The 17,165-nt window shown below is 41.7% G+C and overlaps 1 protein-coding gene across 14 annotated transcripts in view; it reads left to right on the forward strand.

The window, feature by feature from the left end:
* Positions 1–382: 382 nt before the first annotated feature.
* The window catches only part of GPATCH2L (G-patch domain containing 2 like), a 41,441-nt gene continuing 24,658 nt past the window's right edge, over positions 383–17,165 (forward strand). For 4 of the 14 annotated variants that reach the window (XR_015772883.1, XM_088057394.1, XM_088057385.1 and 1 more), the window contains exons 1-7: positions 403–484; positions 1,348–2,015; positions 8,174–8,238; positions 11,694–11,870; positions 12,257–12,336; positions 14,401–14,468; positions 15,359–15,413. Coding sequence is in view for 13 of the 14 variants with exons in the window: in XM_088057394.1 (XP_087913520.1) it covers positions 482–484; positions 1,348–2,015; positions 8,174–8,238; positions 11,694–11,870; positions 12,257–12,336; positions 14,401–14,468; positions 15,359–15,413 (1,116 nt within the window). In the remaining variant the exon portion in view is untranslated. Of the gene's footprint in view, positions 485–908; positions 1,236–1,344; positions 2,016–8,173; positions 8,239–11,693; positions 11,871–12,256; positions 12,337–14,400; positions 14,469–15,266; positions 15,307–15,358; positions 15,414–17,165 lie in introns of all 14 variants that reach the window. The other 10 variants (XM_014249903.2, XM_014249898.2, XM_014249904.2 and 7 more) reach the window with 7 other exon arrangements.

Consider the following 17,165-nt stretch of genomic DNA (forward strand, 5'->3'; position numbering starts at 1 on the left):
CGGCATGATGGGAAAAGAGATACAAGCCTTAAGGGGAGGAGAGTAGCACCGTGAAGTTTAATTTAGGATGCACACAACTAGCGTGGCAGCCACGAAATGGAGGAGTTTGGGTACCAAGTTTATTCCCCATTAAAAATAAAATACGGTAACCAAGGATCTAAAGGTTACGTATATGGCAAGGGCTGCCCCGCTGGCAGGTAAGGGCTCAGTAATGACTCCGCCGGCGGCACCAGCCGCAGTGTAAACACAGAGCGAAGCACGAACCCGGCAGCAGTCCTCGCCCGGAGGCGGGCCGGCCGGCGGGGCGGGCCGCTGCCCGGCCGGGCCGTCAGGGCTCGGCGGCGGCCCCGCCCGCAGGCGGGGCGGGCGGAGGAAGTGGGCCGGGGAGGCCGGAAGCGGCGCTGACGAGGGGCTGGCGGAGCGGGGCGCTGGCCGGTGAGCGGGGTCGTGGGGAGGCCCGGCAGGAGGCTGCGCGTCCGGGATGGTGAGGGCAGTTCTCCCGGCTTTTCCCGGTGAAGCTGGGGGGTGTCGGGCAGAAGTAGCGGCGTCTCCCCAGAGGAGGGAGTCAGTGCGGCCGGGTCGCTGAGGGCTGAGGCAGGCGGCCTGTGGCAGTGGGTAGTTCGCCGGGCTGGGAGTGCGGGTGTTTCTGAGGCCGGTGGGGAGTGAAGTCCCACGCCTACAAGGCACGGGTAGGGAGAGGGGTGTTGTGAGGTGAGGGATTTGGCCAGGACTTTGGGATTAGCACACTGACAGCCCTGAATTTAGGGGTGGTATTTTTCGGCAGTAGGAGTTGGGGCTTGGTCTCCTACACCCTGTTCTGAGGAGCTCAGGGTCCCGTGCGCCTTGCTTTTCTGTTGAAGTGATGCTGGCTTGCAAACTACCTGTTTTACCATCTGTTTTACTCCCAGCTTTGCTGCTTGTCTACTTTTTGGAAGACTCAATCTGTTTGTCAAGCAGGCTGACCCTTCTCTGTGGCTTTACTGACACCGGGTAGCAAAAACTAGTTGCAGGCTTCCATACCCTTTGGGATGTGTAATTGAGCATGCTGCTTCAACACAAAAGATGAACCTTTTAGACCTTCTCAGACACAGAGCACTCAACCCAACTGCTGCAGTAGAGAGAAATCTGTGCCACCATGGCTAGAAGAGGGATTTAACTCTTGCAGAAAGAAGAAGTGAGTGTTAGCCCAGGAAGTGGCAGTTATCTTGCACTGGGTCCTCCCAGGTAGCTTCAAAGTAAGTGTCTAACTCCATTAATGTTACAACGGCTCTAGCATACCACAGTCCAGTGATGTGTTGGTAGCAGTATTTACGTCTGGTGCTAATTATTTGTTGTCATTTTTAGTAGGCATTGCCAATGGATGAACTGGTGCATGACTTGGCTTCAGCTTTAGAGCAGACTTCAGAGCAAAACAAACTGGATGAGCTATGGGAAGAGATGGCCCTAAGCCCGCGGCAGCAGCGGCGTCAGCTTCGCAAGAGACGGGGTCGTAAACGACGCTCAGACTTCACGCATCAGGCAGAACATGCCTGCTGCTACAGCGAGGCCTCAGAGTCAAGCTTGGACGAAGCTGTTAAGGATTGCCGTGAGGTGCTGACAGCTAATTTCAGTGACTCTGATGACATGGCAGTGGTCAAACGACATCCAGCTCTTAGTGCCACCCTGAGGAGCAAGCAACACTTGTGGCATGAGTCAGACTCCTTTACAGAGAATGCATCCTGTCGACCTCTCAGGCGCCGACGGAAAGTCAAACGTGTGACATCAGAGGTGGCTGCCAGTCTCCAGCAAAAGCTCAGGGTGTCAGAATGGAACTATGAGAGGGGCTGCAGGTTCAAGTCAGCCAAGAAACAGCGTCTTTCACGCTGGAAAGAGAATGCCCCTTGGACATCATCCAGTCATGGCCTTTGCGAGTCAGGGGAGAAAAGGCCCTTCCTCAGCAATGGGGGAAGGAAGGAGCGGATGGAGTGTGAAGCTGATGATCAGAAACAGGGCTCAGATGAAAACATGTCGGAATGGTGAGATCTTGGTTTCTTCTCTGTGCTAGTCAGATGGCCGCCTTGCTTGCAGCTGCTTGTAAATGCTGTGCCTTGCTTTTTGAAGTTCTTAAAATTACTCAGTACTGCTCTCTGTTTGAAGATGAGAAATATCTCAGCTGCTTCTAAACTGTAGATTTTTTCTAAGTCTTTCCTGTCAGTACTGTATGATGATCCAGAATGCTTCCTTGAAAAGTTGGCAGGCTGGTATGTTTCTGGCTCTTGTTACACAAGGAGTCCTCTGAAATGTCTGTGGCCTTGCAGCTACAAGGTGGCATGCTTGTGGCCTATGGTTTGGGGAATAAACCCACAGCTGGCACTTGTGTTGTGTGATTGATAGGAAGTGATCTCAGTTTCTTGTTTTCAGCATTTACTATAAGTAGTAGTAGATAACAGATCCTTACTGCTAGCCCTCTGTGCAGGTACTGTGTAAACCTCAGTCTAACCTTGCCTGCATTTCTACGTTTCCGCTCTGAATCTGATCGTCAAAGTCTAGCTATGGGGAGAATGTGGTGAAACAATGGAAAAGTTATGGGGAGCTTATGTTACTTACAGGATAAGCCTGTGCAAACAGTGGAGTCTGATGTCTTGGTGTCCAGTTTTGGAGAACTTTGATGAATTTGTGGCAGAATTACATGCAGAGGATTAAAATGAGACATGCAGATGTCATGGTCTAAGTTTGTGTTGCGCTTTGGAATTTTTTTCTCCAAGTGTGAATTTTATTCTCTCCGTTGAAGGTTTGGGATAATAAAACTGCTTCTGTCTGAAGAATTTTTTCAGGTTAGAAAAGAGGCATCTGCTAAGAATCAAATGGAGGAAATTTCTTAATGAATAGCATACAAAAAGCAAATGTGATTGCTGATTTTTTAATAATCATTGTGTAAGAACAGCAGACATTGAGGAGACATTTAAGCAAAACATATTATTTTTCATGAAACATGCAGTCTGGAACTCTACTGCAGGACATTTTAGAGGTCAAAATTTAAATATGTTCAAAAGGGAAGTGTGGAGCATAGATATATCAGGAGCTGTTAAACATTACAGCCCAGATGAAAAATCCCGCTCAGGAAGTCCTTAAACTGCTGACTTCTAAAAGCTAGAGGAGCATACAGAGAAGTCTGCATTTGTCATGTTCTCATGTTCTTTTCTCAAGCACTGTAATATCGCTATCAAATAGAGGGGATTTGGGAAGTCTAACTTTTTGATACAGTATGATTGTTCATATGTTGAGGTTCAGTTAAGTGTTGTGACAATCTAGGTCCTGCAGTTTGTCAGAGTGGACAGGTGGCACTTCATTATTATGGCTTTGTGGATAATAGCTGGAATTGCAAACTTCTCAGTGGTATTTTCTGGGACCCTGTGAAAAGCTTAGGTTATAGTAAGTCCTCACTGTGGTCTAGGGAACCACTATTGCCTTTTTACAGGGCCAGTTGTGATAAGTAGCATGTAACTCTTACAGTGTGGTCACTTTTTTCTTTCAACAGTGGCTGTTGTTGCTAAAAAGTGGGTGTAAAGTGGGGTTTTACAAGAAACTTGTGAATGGAAACTTCTTGTTACTACTTGTTAAAGTAGTTTTATCTTCTCAGAGCTGTTTGCTCTTAGTCCAGGAAAAGAAGTGTGCTAAGTAGCCCCTGAAGAGTGCATGTCAGCGGTGATGGACTGAGAGATACCCTTACTAGATGTGGCAGTGATGGACAGTTTTCCTTGAGTTGGTTTTTCTAACACCAGTCGGTCTGTTCCATCATGTCAAACTTGAACTTAAACCAGCAGGCTTTCATCCAGCCTTTTTTTGTGCCAGCCTTGGAAAGAGTAAATAAAGAGCTATGTCCAGACTGTTACTTGAGGACCATGCTGGGAGATGGCTTTGTTCTGTCTCAGTTGTCCCTTGCTCTCAGACTAATTATTGTGCTAGTGTATGCATCAAATGACACTTACCATCTGCTGCCAAATCCTTGGGACTCTCTCTGGAAAGCTAGTGCTTGGAATATTTGACCTCTCCAACACCACATGTGTGATCTGTGCTGTGACTCACTAGGGAGGGCCACAGTTGGAGGGAGGAATACATGCAGCCCTCTTCACTGCAGAGTATCCCTCTCAGCAGTGAATGATCATGCTTTGGTCTCTGCTGCTCTAAATATAGCACTTTGCTGCTTGCAGCACAGTGAAACTGGCTGTGTTTGCCTCACTCCTACTGTGCTATAGCTGTTTTTTCTGGTACAGTAAGAGAAGTACTTTTCACAGATGTATGACAAGGGCATATCCTAAGGAAGGGAGAAGAAAACTGGATGCCTGGGATAGCAAATGGTGTGGTTGTCATCACAAGTTGATGGGACAAAAGGTGACTAGTGCTGTTTGTGGGACTTGGATGCAGTCTGTGGTGATCTGGTGATTTACAAAACTTTTATACTGAGCTGGTTCCACTACTGTTCACCCCTATAACAATAGGGGATGTGACAAAACAGGTTTTCAGGCAAACTGTGTATTCAAAGTGGATTTTTTTTTTTTAGCTTCTTTTTCCTTCCCTACACTAGCAATTGCTTTGGTTTGTTATACAGGAATGAATCTGTAAATGCTGAAATATCCACTATTTTCTCTGCTTTCTAGTAGGCTTCTAATCCTAAGCCAGGTCAAAGACCTATTTATTCAGTTGAAAAACTCCCATTCACTGAGAAAGTCTTGAATATGTGTTCTTAATGAGGAAATGTTTTTTTTCTACTTTGATTGTGGGACTATGCCCAGTCCTTTTCTGGAGGAAGATGAGCTGCAGTATTGTGATTCAAGTGTGCATTATAATGAAATCTTAGAAATTGTGTGCCAAACACGGCAAAAGGTGAACATAAATTGAGAGAAGATTGAATGTGCAGGAACATGATAAGGAAATTATGATGGTTCTGAATTGGGTAATGACATGACCCAATGCCTGATCTATAAATAATTATGCAAACAGAAGAAACAAGTGGTTTTAGTTTAAGCAATTGTTTGTATATTGTACGAAGGTGACAATTAGCTGCTAAGACTGTTAGAAGTAACATGCCTTTCTGTCCCTAAACGTTTTGAGATTCCCTGCAGCCATAATAAAGACAAATTACATGTTGAGTGCTGAAGTTTCTTCTCTTGTTGGTCTAAGCTAGGTATTTCTAGAATGGTCTGGGTTTGGTTTGAGGGCAGAACAAATCATAGTACAAGAGCTGTCTAAAAATCACTTTGAGTAGTGTGTTTACTTGTGAAAGATATGCAGTTGGTCTCATCTGTTTTCACGTACCAAAACTTACTGTGACTTTTTCAAACCTGGGGTTCTACTGACCCACCAATGCTGTAAGATTTCACTGCCTTAATCTTGATGTATTTGTTGTGGTTTAACCTGGATAGGCAGCTCAGCTCCGTAAAGCCACCTGCTCATTCCCCTGCAGGGATGAGGGAGGAAAATGGAAGAGTAAAAGTGAGAAAACTCTCAGCTTTAGGTAAAGCAAAAGCTATGTGTGCAAGCAAAGCAAAATAAGGAGTTCACTACTTCCTATCAGTGCGCAGGTGTTCAGCCATCTCCAGGAATGTAGAACTCCATCATTTATAACATTCTTCGGGAACACAAACACCACAACTTCAAATTTCGCTGACTTCATTCTTCTTTTTCCCAGCTTTTATTGCTAAGCATGACGTTATATGGTGTAGGATATGACTGTGGTCAGTCAGGGTCAGTTGTCCAGCCTGTGTGCCCTCCGATCTTGTGCACCTCCAGCCTGCTTACTGGCAGGGCACTGTGTAAGCACTGCTCAGCGATAACTAAAGCATCCCTGTATTATCAACACTGGTCACAAACCCAAAACATAGAACCAAAGTCCTACTATGAGAAAAATTTAACTCTGTGCCAGCCAAAACCAGTACAATGTTCTGGCCTGGGAATATGAACATTTCCCATCCTGAATGTGCAGTTAAGTTGCTTTACCCTTTGGAAGAGAGCTGCTTTGATGACAGTCTGCAGTTGCACTCATGAGTCTGGCTAAGCTGATGAATTGGAGGCCAGTCTCTCCATAAAAAAAAAAAAAATTCCTCTCTCTTGGAAGGCAAGTGACAAAGACAGAGTGTTCTGCTTCCCCTCCTTCTCCAGCCCAGCCTGACCTTCTGCAGCCCCTCGGTGCCTCTTGTTTTCTTATTTTTATAGAAAATCAATATCCCTCTTGACACAAACAATAGCTCAGGCAAAAGAATAAATGGGGGAAACCTGAGATCTCTGTCCATCACCTCTCTGTTTAACTCCCCCAAAGTATTTAATTATAAGCATGCTTTGCTCCAGGTGTTTGCGACAGTGAAATTGCTAAATGAGGACCATTTTAACCAAAGATTGGGTGATCAATAATACTCTATAGCAGTAGCTTGTTGGATCAATAGCATTCATTATTTCATGGTTAAGGTAAGTAGCCTCCTTTGCAAGTGGAGGTCATTAATCAGTGCTTACTGGACCTGCAGAAAGGCCTGCATAGGAGTCTAGTTTGTGTTCAGCCCTGCAGTGTAAAAGGGGTAGTGAAGAGGGTGAAATCCCTGAAAGTTTGTTCCTGTAAAGCACTGGCAGTGATGCTTTTCTCCAAGCAACTAAAGAGCTCTCAGTGCAACAGAATGCTTAAAGTACTGTTAATATGACCTGGATACTTGTCAGTGCTTTTTCCTTTCTCAGACACCTTTCTTCTGAGGATGCTAAAACCCTTATGAAGCTGTCGCTTGGTCCTCGCATCTGCAGCTTGTGAGGATTGTTTATCCAAACTATCAAAAGGGAAAGCAGGCACGCTAAGAGATTGGCCCAGGGTCATACAGTGAGTTGGTAGGAGAGCTTGGGATAAAACAATTAATTTGTGGTTCTCAGTCCTTGGCCATGATTGCTGTGGTGTATATGTGGGAGGATGAATGCACAGTCAAGCTTTGTAATGGATTAATTTGGAATTTAATATTAACTTACATGCTGGAAGGTGAGGATGCTGTACAAATTGTTCATCCATTAAGTATAAATGGCCTTTATACAATGATGAAGATGCAGAATTTTAGATACCAGCATGATGAGTTAATTAGTTTGAACTTTACAGTGCATTTTCTAAGAACAGCAATATGCTCACAAAATAGAGTTTTATTCTGTTCCTGCAGTTCTTTGGATTGACATATTTTGTGGTCCCTCATCATTCAGCCTTGTAAATCAAGGGGTTTCCAGTTGATACTGGTCTCTAGTATGATCCAGTTTCCCTGGAAAAGAGGCATCCAGAGATACTTTAAAACAGCATTCCCTGATTTGAGACCGATTCTAGTGCTGACTTATACCTGCATTTGCATCTAAGGTCTTAGCGTTCAGGGAGTAGGCAGTAAGTAGTTTCTGCTTGTCCTAGAATCTCTTGGCTAAATCAGAGGAAGTATTGCCTGAAGTATCCAAGGAATGATTTCAGGTCAGCATTAAAGCCTTCAGATGCTTGGGACTGACACGGACATGTACTTCTACAAATATTCATCTAGCTTTGCAGTCAATTTTAATGGCTTTCTACACATTAATTTCTAGTTTTATTCTTTTGTTGAAGAATTAAATCTCTCAGTGCTTCAGCAAATGCAAAGCATGCTATGACAAGGTTACATTCAGCAACAGCAGGTCATGCTGTGCTAAGGTATTTAGCTGGAGAATTGTAAATGTCGCAGCTGCTCTTTACTCCTTATAGAATAAAAGTTTGGGGGGGGGGAAGCTGTTTGTGTGACAGTGTAACATTTTTGAGGAAAAGAAATCTGAAGTAGAAAACCAAAGAGGGCTTTCAGTAGCTGTTAAGTGACCCAAAGACAGAGTTTTTAACTGCGTGTAATTTCCTGGTGAGTATTTGAGATGATACCATATTTAGGTTATTAATTCTAGTACCCCAGGCAAATGCCATTTTATTAATTACTTCTTGATAACTTAGAACTAAACTAGATACAGGATTCTACTCTTTTTCAAGTGATGCAGCATTGATAAGTGTAGTTATGTTCTGTTCTAGAGCCAGTCATGTATCTGACTGAAATACAGTTTTTGTGAGACATGTAAAGCATTTTGGTCTTGTAAAAGTAAAATGTAAAATGTAGTTTTTGTATTGTGCTGTTGCAATTGTAACCTTGTTTTCTTTTCTCTTTTTTTGTTCCAGTGAAACCAGCAGTGTTTGCAGCAGTAGTGATACTGGCCTGTTTACCAATGATGAAGGCCGCCAAGGTAACAACTGTCCTGTGATTTTCCTCATGAATTTCTTGCTTTCTTTATAAATGCAAAGATATATGTTTGAAGAGAGACAGAGAGAGGTGTGTGAGGAAAAACTGGTGGCAGGGAGTGGCTAGAAGTTAAGAAATAAGATGAGGGCTACAAATGTATGATTTTTTCATAACACTACATTTTCCTGATAAAATACTTTGTGCATCAGATCCATAATATTTGCAATATAAGAAGCTATTATTGTGGAAAAGCACAGACATACAAGAGGAATTTGAGAGGTCTTCATAATGAAAGGGCACAGCTTATGATTTTTCTGTAGATGTTTTAAGTGTCTACATACCATTAGTGCCTGAATCTGTTAGTTGTTTTCTCTATGGGCAGGAAAAGAAGATGGGGGGAAAAATTATGTAATACTGACAAGTCACCTAATAGGCTGTGCTAAGAAGATGATGGAACTATGTGATTTATTTCTTTAAATACGTGTTCCAACCTTGCTCTTGTGTGCATTAATTGAATGTGGTATTTTCAGTGTCTGTTGTAGAAATGGTATCTTAGGAGTTTTGAGTGTGAAGTGCAATCTGGTTTTAGTTACCAACCACAGCACAGTGTTCAGTTGATGGGGGATATGGCAGAAGTAAGTGTGAAATAGGTTGTAGTAGGCACATAGGCATTGAGGACTGTTACATTTGGAGCATGTGGAATGCGACCCTAGAGACCTGCAATTCTGTGCACTCTGATTCTGTCACATTTCACAGGCTAAGATTTGGATGAGATCTCTTCTGGGAATATACAAGTGCTAAAGTATAGCTCAGTAGAATATGCTGCTTCCACTAGCTTGTTAATGGCCCAGGTACCTGTGTGAAGCAACACAATGGTAGCAAACATGCTTTTGTGTTTTCTGATGGTATTTTAGGCTGTCGGACCAATCTGTGGTCTTAGGGGAGTATAATACTTCCCTTAAGAGCAGGGATTTCAAATATCAGCTTTGACCTTTGCTGAAAAATAACTGTTTCCAGACTCTGGTTCTTCAAAGACAACAGAAAAGTAGAATCTTTTGCCCTCTTTTTACTGATGATTGTTCAGGGGGAGCTGAAATTAGTGAGCACTTGTATATCAGATGACAAAGCAGAGTGGTGACTGAAGTGTTTTACTTCATCACCTGACACAAGATTGATGGAGACTGGGTAGTGTGTATATATATATATATATATATATATATATATATACTTGTCTATATGCTTGTCCTATATACTTGCCCTGATTTTATATCCTGTTTTAGACATTAATTTTTGGCTGCTACTAGAAGTAGGATGCTCAATATACAGGAACATGTAGAAATATTACTGAGATAAATTAATAAAGGCCAATTACAAAGCCTTCCCTGTTTAGGTAAGAGAAGAAGTTTGACATCCTTGTCATCTGGTCTCTCTCTGTTCAAACAATTTATACTGTGATAGCTTTCTGGCCAAGATGTATTAGCTTACAGTTCCATTGAAAGGGTTAAAAATATTGTTGTGCTTTCAGACTAAATAAAAAATACCTCATTTTCCTTTTTTTTTCTTGACAATTCTTAGTCAAGAAGTAAACAAAAAACAACAGCTTTCCATGTCAGTGAGATGGAGCGAGCACAATTTTTTTTTGTCACAGATAATCACCACCTTATAAATAGTTTCCAGCACAACTCCAGGCTGAATAATGGGAAATTTAAACTGGCAGCATTCTTAAATGCAGGTTTTTTCCCTCCTTCTTTTGAGGTTGCATCATGTAATATTTGTGCTGCTGCTAATTAAATAAATCATCTTTGCAACTGCACATACCAGCATGCTTCTGTGAGAATGATCCTAGTTCATAATTTGATTGTAAGGTGGGGTTCTTTTGGTTTTATATTTGTTACATGCATTGGGATCTCTCACAGTGAAAATTAGTGAATATTAGCATATGATGCTGATCATTAAAGTTTGTCTTGTGAAAATAGTGATTTGAGGTAGACTATGCTCACAGACCCAAATTTCTAGGAGTAGTTTTGCACAAATTATGCTCTCTTAGAAGAGCTACCCAATGTTACTTAATTTGCTATGAAGTGGAGGTGGGGTTTTTATATTTAAAGATATAACTGGTGGGTCAGCTTGATTCAGGACAGAAAAAACAATGTCAGAGCTCTAGGATAAAGCGTTCAGGTTGTCCTCCTACCTGTTGCTGATCAGAGTTGGTTTTGTATGTTGCTGCTTCTGTTATGTGCAAGACTGGAGCATTCTTACTAGGATGAGTTTTTTTTTACTTTCTTGTATTCTTTTTTTTCTTTTTTCTGTTTTTATTTGTCTTTATTTTTCTTTTTTCATTATTTTCTTTTTTCTTTTTTTCTTTTTTCTTTTTTCTTATTTTTTCTATTTTCTTTTATTTTCTTATTTTTTTCCTGTCTTTTTCTTTTTTTCTTTTTTTTTTTTTCTTTCCCAGCAAGACGTGTGGCATAATGGACTTTGGTCAGGAATAATGTAACTCAGTGAGGAAAGGAGTGTAAGTGATGATGCTTGAGTTGAGACTTAATGGTAGGCAAATGAGAATTTTCCCTACACTAGATGTGTTAGTTTTTTAAGGCAAGGTGAAGCATCTTGCAATTGCATGGGACTATGTGAGTTTGGCTTCTGAAATGCTACGTGTGTCAGGTTCTTTGCTGTCCTCCTGCTTTTTTTTTTCACATGCTGCTCATGTGCTACTGCTCTGAGGGAATTTCAGACAGATTTACTATGAACAGTGTGATGCAGTTCAGTTTTAGGCTGCAGCTGTGTGAACTACAGTGATCTAGCTCCATGGAGAGTTTGGTCATGACTTCTGATGCTGCTGCCTTAGTTTTGCAGAGGATTTGTAGTTCTGAGAGATTCTAAGAAATTTTGATCGAAAGCAGCTCACAGCATGGTGCTTGAACTCAGAGTGACCAATTCAGATAGTTCTGTATTTTCGTCTTAGCTGCTGTCTTAGGAGACTAGGGGTCTTTCTCATCAGTATGTTTCTTTTGCTTACACTGTGAGCCTGGTCTTCCCCTCTTGTGAAGTCTCTCCTGTGACAGCCTATTACATGTGCCAAATGATTGGCCTCTTCTGGTGTCGCAGTAATTACTTCAGAGAAAGAGTTCTGCATAAGACATCACACAATGTTGAACTAAGGTTGATGAGATGCAGTAGCAACAGAGTGCTAAACCTGCCCTAGGCAGGTCTATAAAGAGGCTTTGTTCTATAGGGAAATTCTGGAGACTGATGAGTTGGATAGTTTAAAGCATTTAGTGAGGCCCCATAGTTACTGAGGATCATTGAAACAGAATACAAATATAAGGCTCTTCAAGAACGAATTCCTAATGAGACTTCAGCTGTTTCACATTCAGATGTGCCTACTTGTAGTATTTTGAGGGACTGTCACAGAGTACACCGATGTTATTTATGGCTAATTCCATCCTATTTCTTTAGGAGATGATGAGCAAAGTGATTGGTTTTATGAAGGAGAATGTGTTCCAGGATTCACTGTCCCGAACCTTCTTCCCAAATGGGGAGCTGATCACCGATCTGAAGTGGAGAGGATTGACTCAGGCCTGGGCAAGCTCTCTGTTTCCACCTTCCTATTGCCCTCACGGCCAGCTCAGAGAGGTGAGGTCCATAAGGAATTGTGTTTGAGAACTTTTGATATGATGGCAAGAGCAGATTCTGTTCATAGGTGTTACATTTAAACATAGGTAATTCGTGTAAATATTGGTGATCTTTTTTTTTTTTTTTTAAATCCAGTTAAGAAAATGCTGCACTATTGGTGAATTTACTGAAATAAGTCATACCAACTTCCCACTGGCAGTCTTCCTTTTTTTAAAAGTAAGGATTTTATTCGATTTGTGAATAAATTGGCATAGCTACATCTTCGAGACTGAAAAACAAGAGACAGAGGATTTGATTTGATTACTGAACTAAGGAATTTTCCTGGTGGTTTTGTCACAAAGAATCTTCTGTGTTCATTGCTCAGTTTTTCTGTGTTTGGTTTTCAGGATTTCATGCTCGTCTGAATCGCCTTCCAGGAGCTGCTGCCCGTTGTCTCCGTAAAGGTCGGAGGAGGCTGGTTGGCAAGGTATGCCCTTTTGAAACATGGTAATTTTGTATTTCAAATTCTGATCAATCCTGAAGTACTATTCTAAGATACCATGTAAATTGTTTTCTGCAGAAAGTGGTCCTGTATATTTTTTGTTTCATGTGTTGTTTGATTTGTTTAACTGCTTTGACTGTCAGAAGATGATTGAGTGACTAAGTGGATTTTAAGGCACATTTGGAGTGGCAAAGACAGCTGATCAGTGCTGAAAGCAGTATGAAAGGAGGCCTGCAGAAGAATGACAGGGAGCATAAATATCAAGAGGATTTAGACACAATGTAGGGGAAAATGATGATGGCATGAGACTTGTGCATGCTCATCTGAGAGTACAAGGGGAAAGAGGTGCCTCAAAGGTGAAGGAAGGCCAAATTTTATATAGGAAAGAAGACTGATATGAATGGCAGCAAAGGAAGGTGGTTTTAGCAGTTGCATTTTTAGTTGGAAGACAGGAGAGTAAAAAGGAATATACAGTAAATGCAGACAAAGCTGTCCAAAGCTATTGACTAGTTTTAGTATATGTAGGGCAAACACCAAACAAAATAAGTTCTTTTTTAATAGAAAAAAATGTAGTTTGCTGATGTCTGTCTAAAAGAGAGTGGTACACCTGGTTAGGTCTGCATCATGGAGTATTGAATGCTCCTGTTTGTTGTAAAAGATGGTTCTGAGAAGGAAGGTGTTGACTGTGTTTGGCTTTTCTTTTTATTGTGATGTGCTTCTGTGGTTTTGAAAACACTGGCATAAATTCTGAGCTGGCTGGCCGTAGTCTGCTAACAAGGTGTGATAGGGGGGCCCGGAGTCTAGAGGAGTGCGACAGCTGCCTTCTGTTCAGTCATACTTGAAAGATCCTTGTCTGCCCCTTCTTTCTTCCACTCACCTTGCTTAATTGTAACCGGCATTCAAAATATGAATCCTCAGCTGGCAAGAAACTGACTTACACGTAGGGTTCCTGAGGCCACCTGCAAGTGGCTGGGCCTGGCGGCACACCTCTAATGATCCAAATGAGAAGGATAATATTTACTTGTTTAATTCATCTTCATCACCTTAAAGGGATCTTTGTCATTTGCAGCGGAGGTCACTGCTCCCCCTTCCCCATCTCTCTCGAAATTGTAATCATAAATAATGAGTTTCATTCAGAGCTCCCCGCCAGCGAGCTGCTAATTACCAAAAGTATGGCTTGTAATTTACACAGTAATAAACTGTAAATTTAAACATTATGGCACTTTAAGTTAATAATTTTCCTGCTGTAACAAATAGCCCATCTTTCACCCCTGCTGCTACAACTGCCCCCAGACTTTGAGTGTGTTTTGCCTATGTGCCTTGCACAAACAAACCTTATCTGTGAAAGACTTTTGCCCTCATCTTCAGCCTCTTCCTGAAAAGTATACTTTCTTGGAGGCAGTTACTATGCAGATGTGAACAGCTGGTGCTTCAGGCTGTGTGTGTACATGTATGCCAGCATTGAGCACATACACAGGGCAGCATCTTGCAGGAAGCAACATACTCCCGGAGCAAGTCCTTTCTCCCAGGACCTACCTTTTCTTTAGTTGCTGGAGGTCCTGCTGCTGAATTGCTGCTTTCAGGAAGGGCAAAAGCATCATGCTTTCACTTCTTAATTTATTCACTGGTGGTTGGTGAATCCCCACTGTTAATGGAATAGTGTAGTGTCCTATCTGAGCCTGTTTGAAGCCAACTGACATCAGTAACATGAAAAGAAGCACTTCCCAGCCATCTCGCCTGCTCTCATGCATCCTTGTGCTACATACTTTGTTCTAGTCCAGTTTATCGTGCTCCCCCCTGCAAGCGAAAATCATCACTAAAATAAAAAACAAGCCTCATAAATAAAATTGAATTATTTTCTGCCATTTTAACTAGTTAAATCATCTCAGGTGAAGTTCTAAAAGGAAGGAGTGAACATGTTTAGGTAAGAGTGGGCTAATAAGGAAAGGATGTGACCCAGGGGAGTAAGATTAGTTCTTACTGGCAGCAGCAGGCTATTCTCTGCTTACTGTGTGAATTTGCAACCTTTTACCTGTCTTTGTGTTTCAGGAGACCTCCATGAGCACTCTGGGCACCGAGAGGCTAGGTCATATTGTTAGTGATCCACGCCAGAAAGAGTAAGGCCCTCAACAGCTGTTGTATAGAACTTTGGGAGGGGAAAAAGATCTATAGTATCCTCTTCCTTTTGGGGGTGAAGGACTTGAAGAGCTGGGTGGACTCTTAAAGCATAACCTGTGGAATGGGAGACAGTATTCTACTGAGGGCTTCTACTCGTAATTGCTGACTTCCCCTTTGTTATATACAAATGTTTATATAAGGCTTCCCCAATGTGTGGACACTACTCAAATGCCCTTTTTTCCAGTCAGCTTTTTTTTTTTTCGTTCTCCCTTATAATGTGACATTGCAGTAACTGCAGATCTTTTGGACATTAAGAGAAGACTGAGCCCCATATGTTCATTTTTTAAAATGCTTCTTTGTGGAGCTGTACTTTGGGCACATACCCAGACTGCAGAAATGATGCTGACAAGGCAGCTGTGAAATTACTTTTACTTTCTTTGGTGTTATGTCTCCTTCCCCAGTTAGTGTATTTAAATTGTAGTTAGCACTGGAAAGCACGTGCTGGTTATCCTTTGGCATCTCCCTAATGCTGTTTTGGGGAATGGGTAGGTAAGGATGGCATGTCTTGACTGTAGTCCAGTGGGTCCAGCCTTCACCAGCTGTTGATACCTTATTTTCTTCCTTGGATCTGAAATTTGTTGTTTTTAATATGACTCCTGATGATGTTTAATCTTTTTCCTTCTCCCTCCATCTTTGTTCTTCCCCTTCTCTTCTTATCCCCAACCCTCATTTTTTCCCCCCCGTGTTTGTTCCTTGGCATTGCTCCCACCTGTCCTTTCGACTCTGCCTCCTTCCAGTTTTTGGTTACCATCCATGGGGAAGAGAGATCGCAACCAGGTAAGGTGACTCTGCTTTTCCTTTTTTATTTTCTTGGTTTCCTTCTCTCTAGAATGAACACAGTGCTGGCTTCTGATTTCCCACACACTGTGGCCTGTGCACATGAGGTAAGGCACTCCTGTCCCTTCTCATTTTGTTAACTGATGTCTTCTGGGCTTTGAACACAGCCCACTTCTCCGGCGTTGTTTTGTCTATTTAAACTGAATACCTCAGGAGCTCCTTTTATTTATCTCCCTGTTTCAGGTTAGTGTAGGCCATCCTTTCTGACAGTGAGTGGCAGGGAAAATACTTCTTGACAGGAGGAGCTTTGGCCTCTCAAAATTCCATAAGAAGTGGAACATTCTTCTTTTTTTTTAAGTGCTTTGTTTTGCCTTGTTTGGCTCAGGCTTCTACCTGATAGTCTCATCCACAGAGAAAAGAAAAATTGGTGAGCTTAAATTACGTAGTTAAATAGCAGTTGTAACAGAAAAATGTAAGAGGTGATAAGCAGGAGAAATAGGCATTCTTGTAACTGAAACTCTTGTGTGTGCACTTTTATATTCTCCAGTAGGTCTTAGCTTCAGTGCTAGGAGTTGTTGGTTTTTTGGTTTTTTTTTTTACTTTCAGATATAAAATTTCAGGTTCTTAATAGAAAAGAGTAAATAAACCTCTCTTTCATTTAAGCAGTCATGTTGTAACACTTCCTGGCCATGTACACTCCTTTTTATTCCTATGCAGGTTGTTTTATGGTTGGTGAGCAGTAGGACTGAAATTTTTTTTTACCTTTCAGGTGACTAGAAATGTGTATATGACAAGAAATAATTTTAAAGAAATTGCCGTTGTGCAATTGTGTATTTTCCTTTAGTGAGACCATTTTACAGATTGCTTTTATACTGCTAAAGATAAGAGTAACTACATAAACTTTAAAATGACCAAAAGTAAGTAACTTTTGTTTTACATAAATGAATTTGAATCAGCCATTCTAGTATTAGAGGGTTCCTGGTGATTCTCCCTACTGTGCAGTTGCAATGTTACTTCACTGACAGTAAATTAGCAGTCCCACTTAAGGGGGAGCTCCCTGATTGCAGCAGCTTTGTGATGCATCTTCTTTCTTAGAAAGGTGGAGGGTAAAGGCCTAATACTGAGTTCTGAAGTTGCAGATAGCTTGTATGATGAGTCCTGCTACAGGTGTGGATTGTTCCTTTGTCCTTATTGAAAATGCATCAGTAATCCTAGTAATACATGAAAAGTGTTCTGGAGATTGGTGTAGCACTTTGAAAAGAAGATGGAAATTAATTTCCTGCTTGAGGTGTGAGTTATAAATAAAGAGGAAGTGCCTAATGACAAGTATGAAGCAGGTACCCTGGAAAAACTACCAGTCTGAAGCTTCTGTTTACACATTGAGGAAAGTTTGTTCCATGCATTGATTGGCCAGATTATTGCATTTCTGTCCTGACCATTAAAAATCCTGTCTGTTTCATCTTCTACAGCAAACTGTCTTGCACAGGTTTGATGCCCTCAAGATTTGTCTAGTGTATGTCTAACAGAGTATCTTAGATTAGTATGACCATGCATTGCTTCAAAAATTTGTTTTAAGCAGTTTGCAAAAACAGCTTGTGAGGTTGGAGGGGAGTGGAAGGAGCAACTCACTTGCCATGGAATGAATTGAGTGCTCATTGTGAACTTAACCTGGTGGATGTGAGTCTTCTAGAGGTCTGTTTCAGTGATATACACAACCCTTGGGACTACAGGAATTGCTCTATGCAAGGAAAAAGTTCTGTGCTTCCACAATTCATAACAGTGACCTTTTTCTCTGTGATGTGAAGGTAGACAAGAGGCTTTCTGAAAGAGAAGCAGACTTTTTTCTCATGGCATGCAGC

The sequence above is a fragment of the Pseudopodoces humilis genome, chromosome 7 (genome assembly GCF_049639895.1).
Source record: "Pseudopodoces humilis isolate 2021_Gansu_Grassland_sample_001 chromosome 7, ASM4963989v1, whole genome shotgun sequence".
Taxonomy (NCBI): Eukaryota; Metazoa; Chordata; class Aves; order Passeriformes; family Paridae; genus Pseudopodoces; species Pseudopodoces humilis.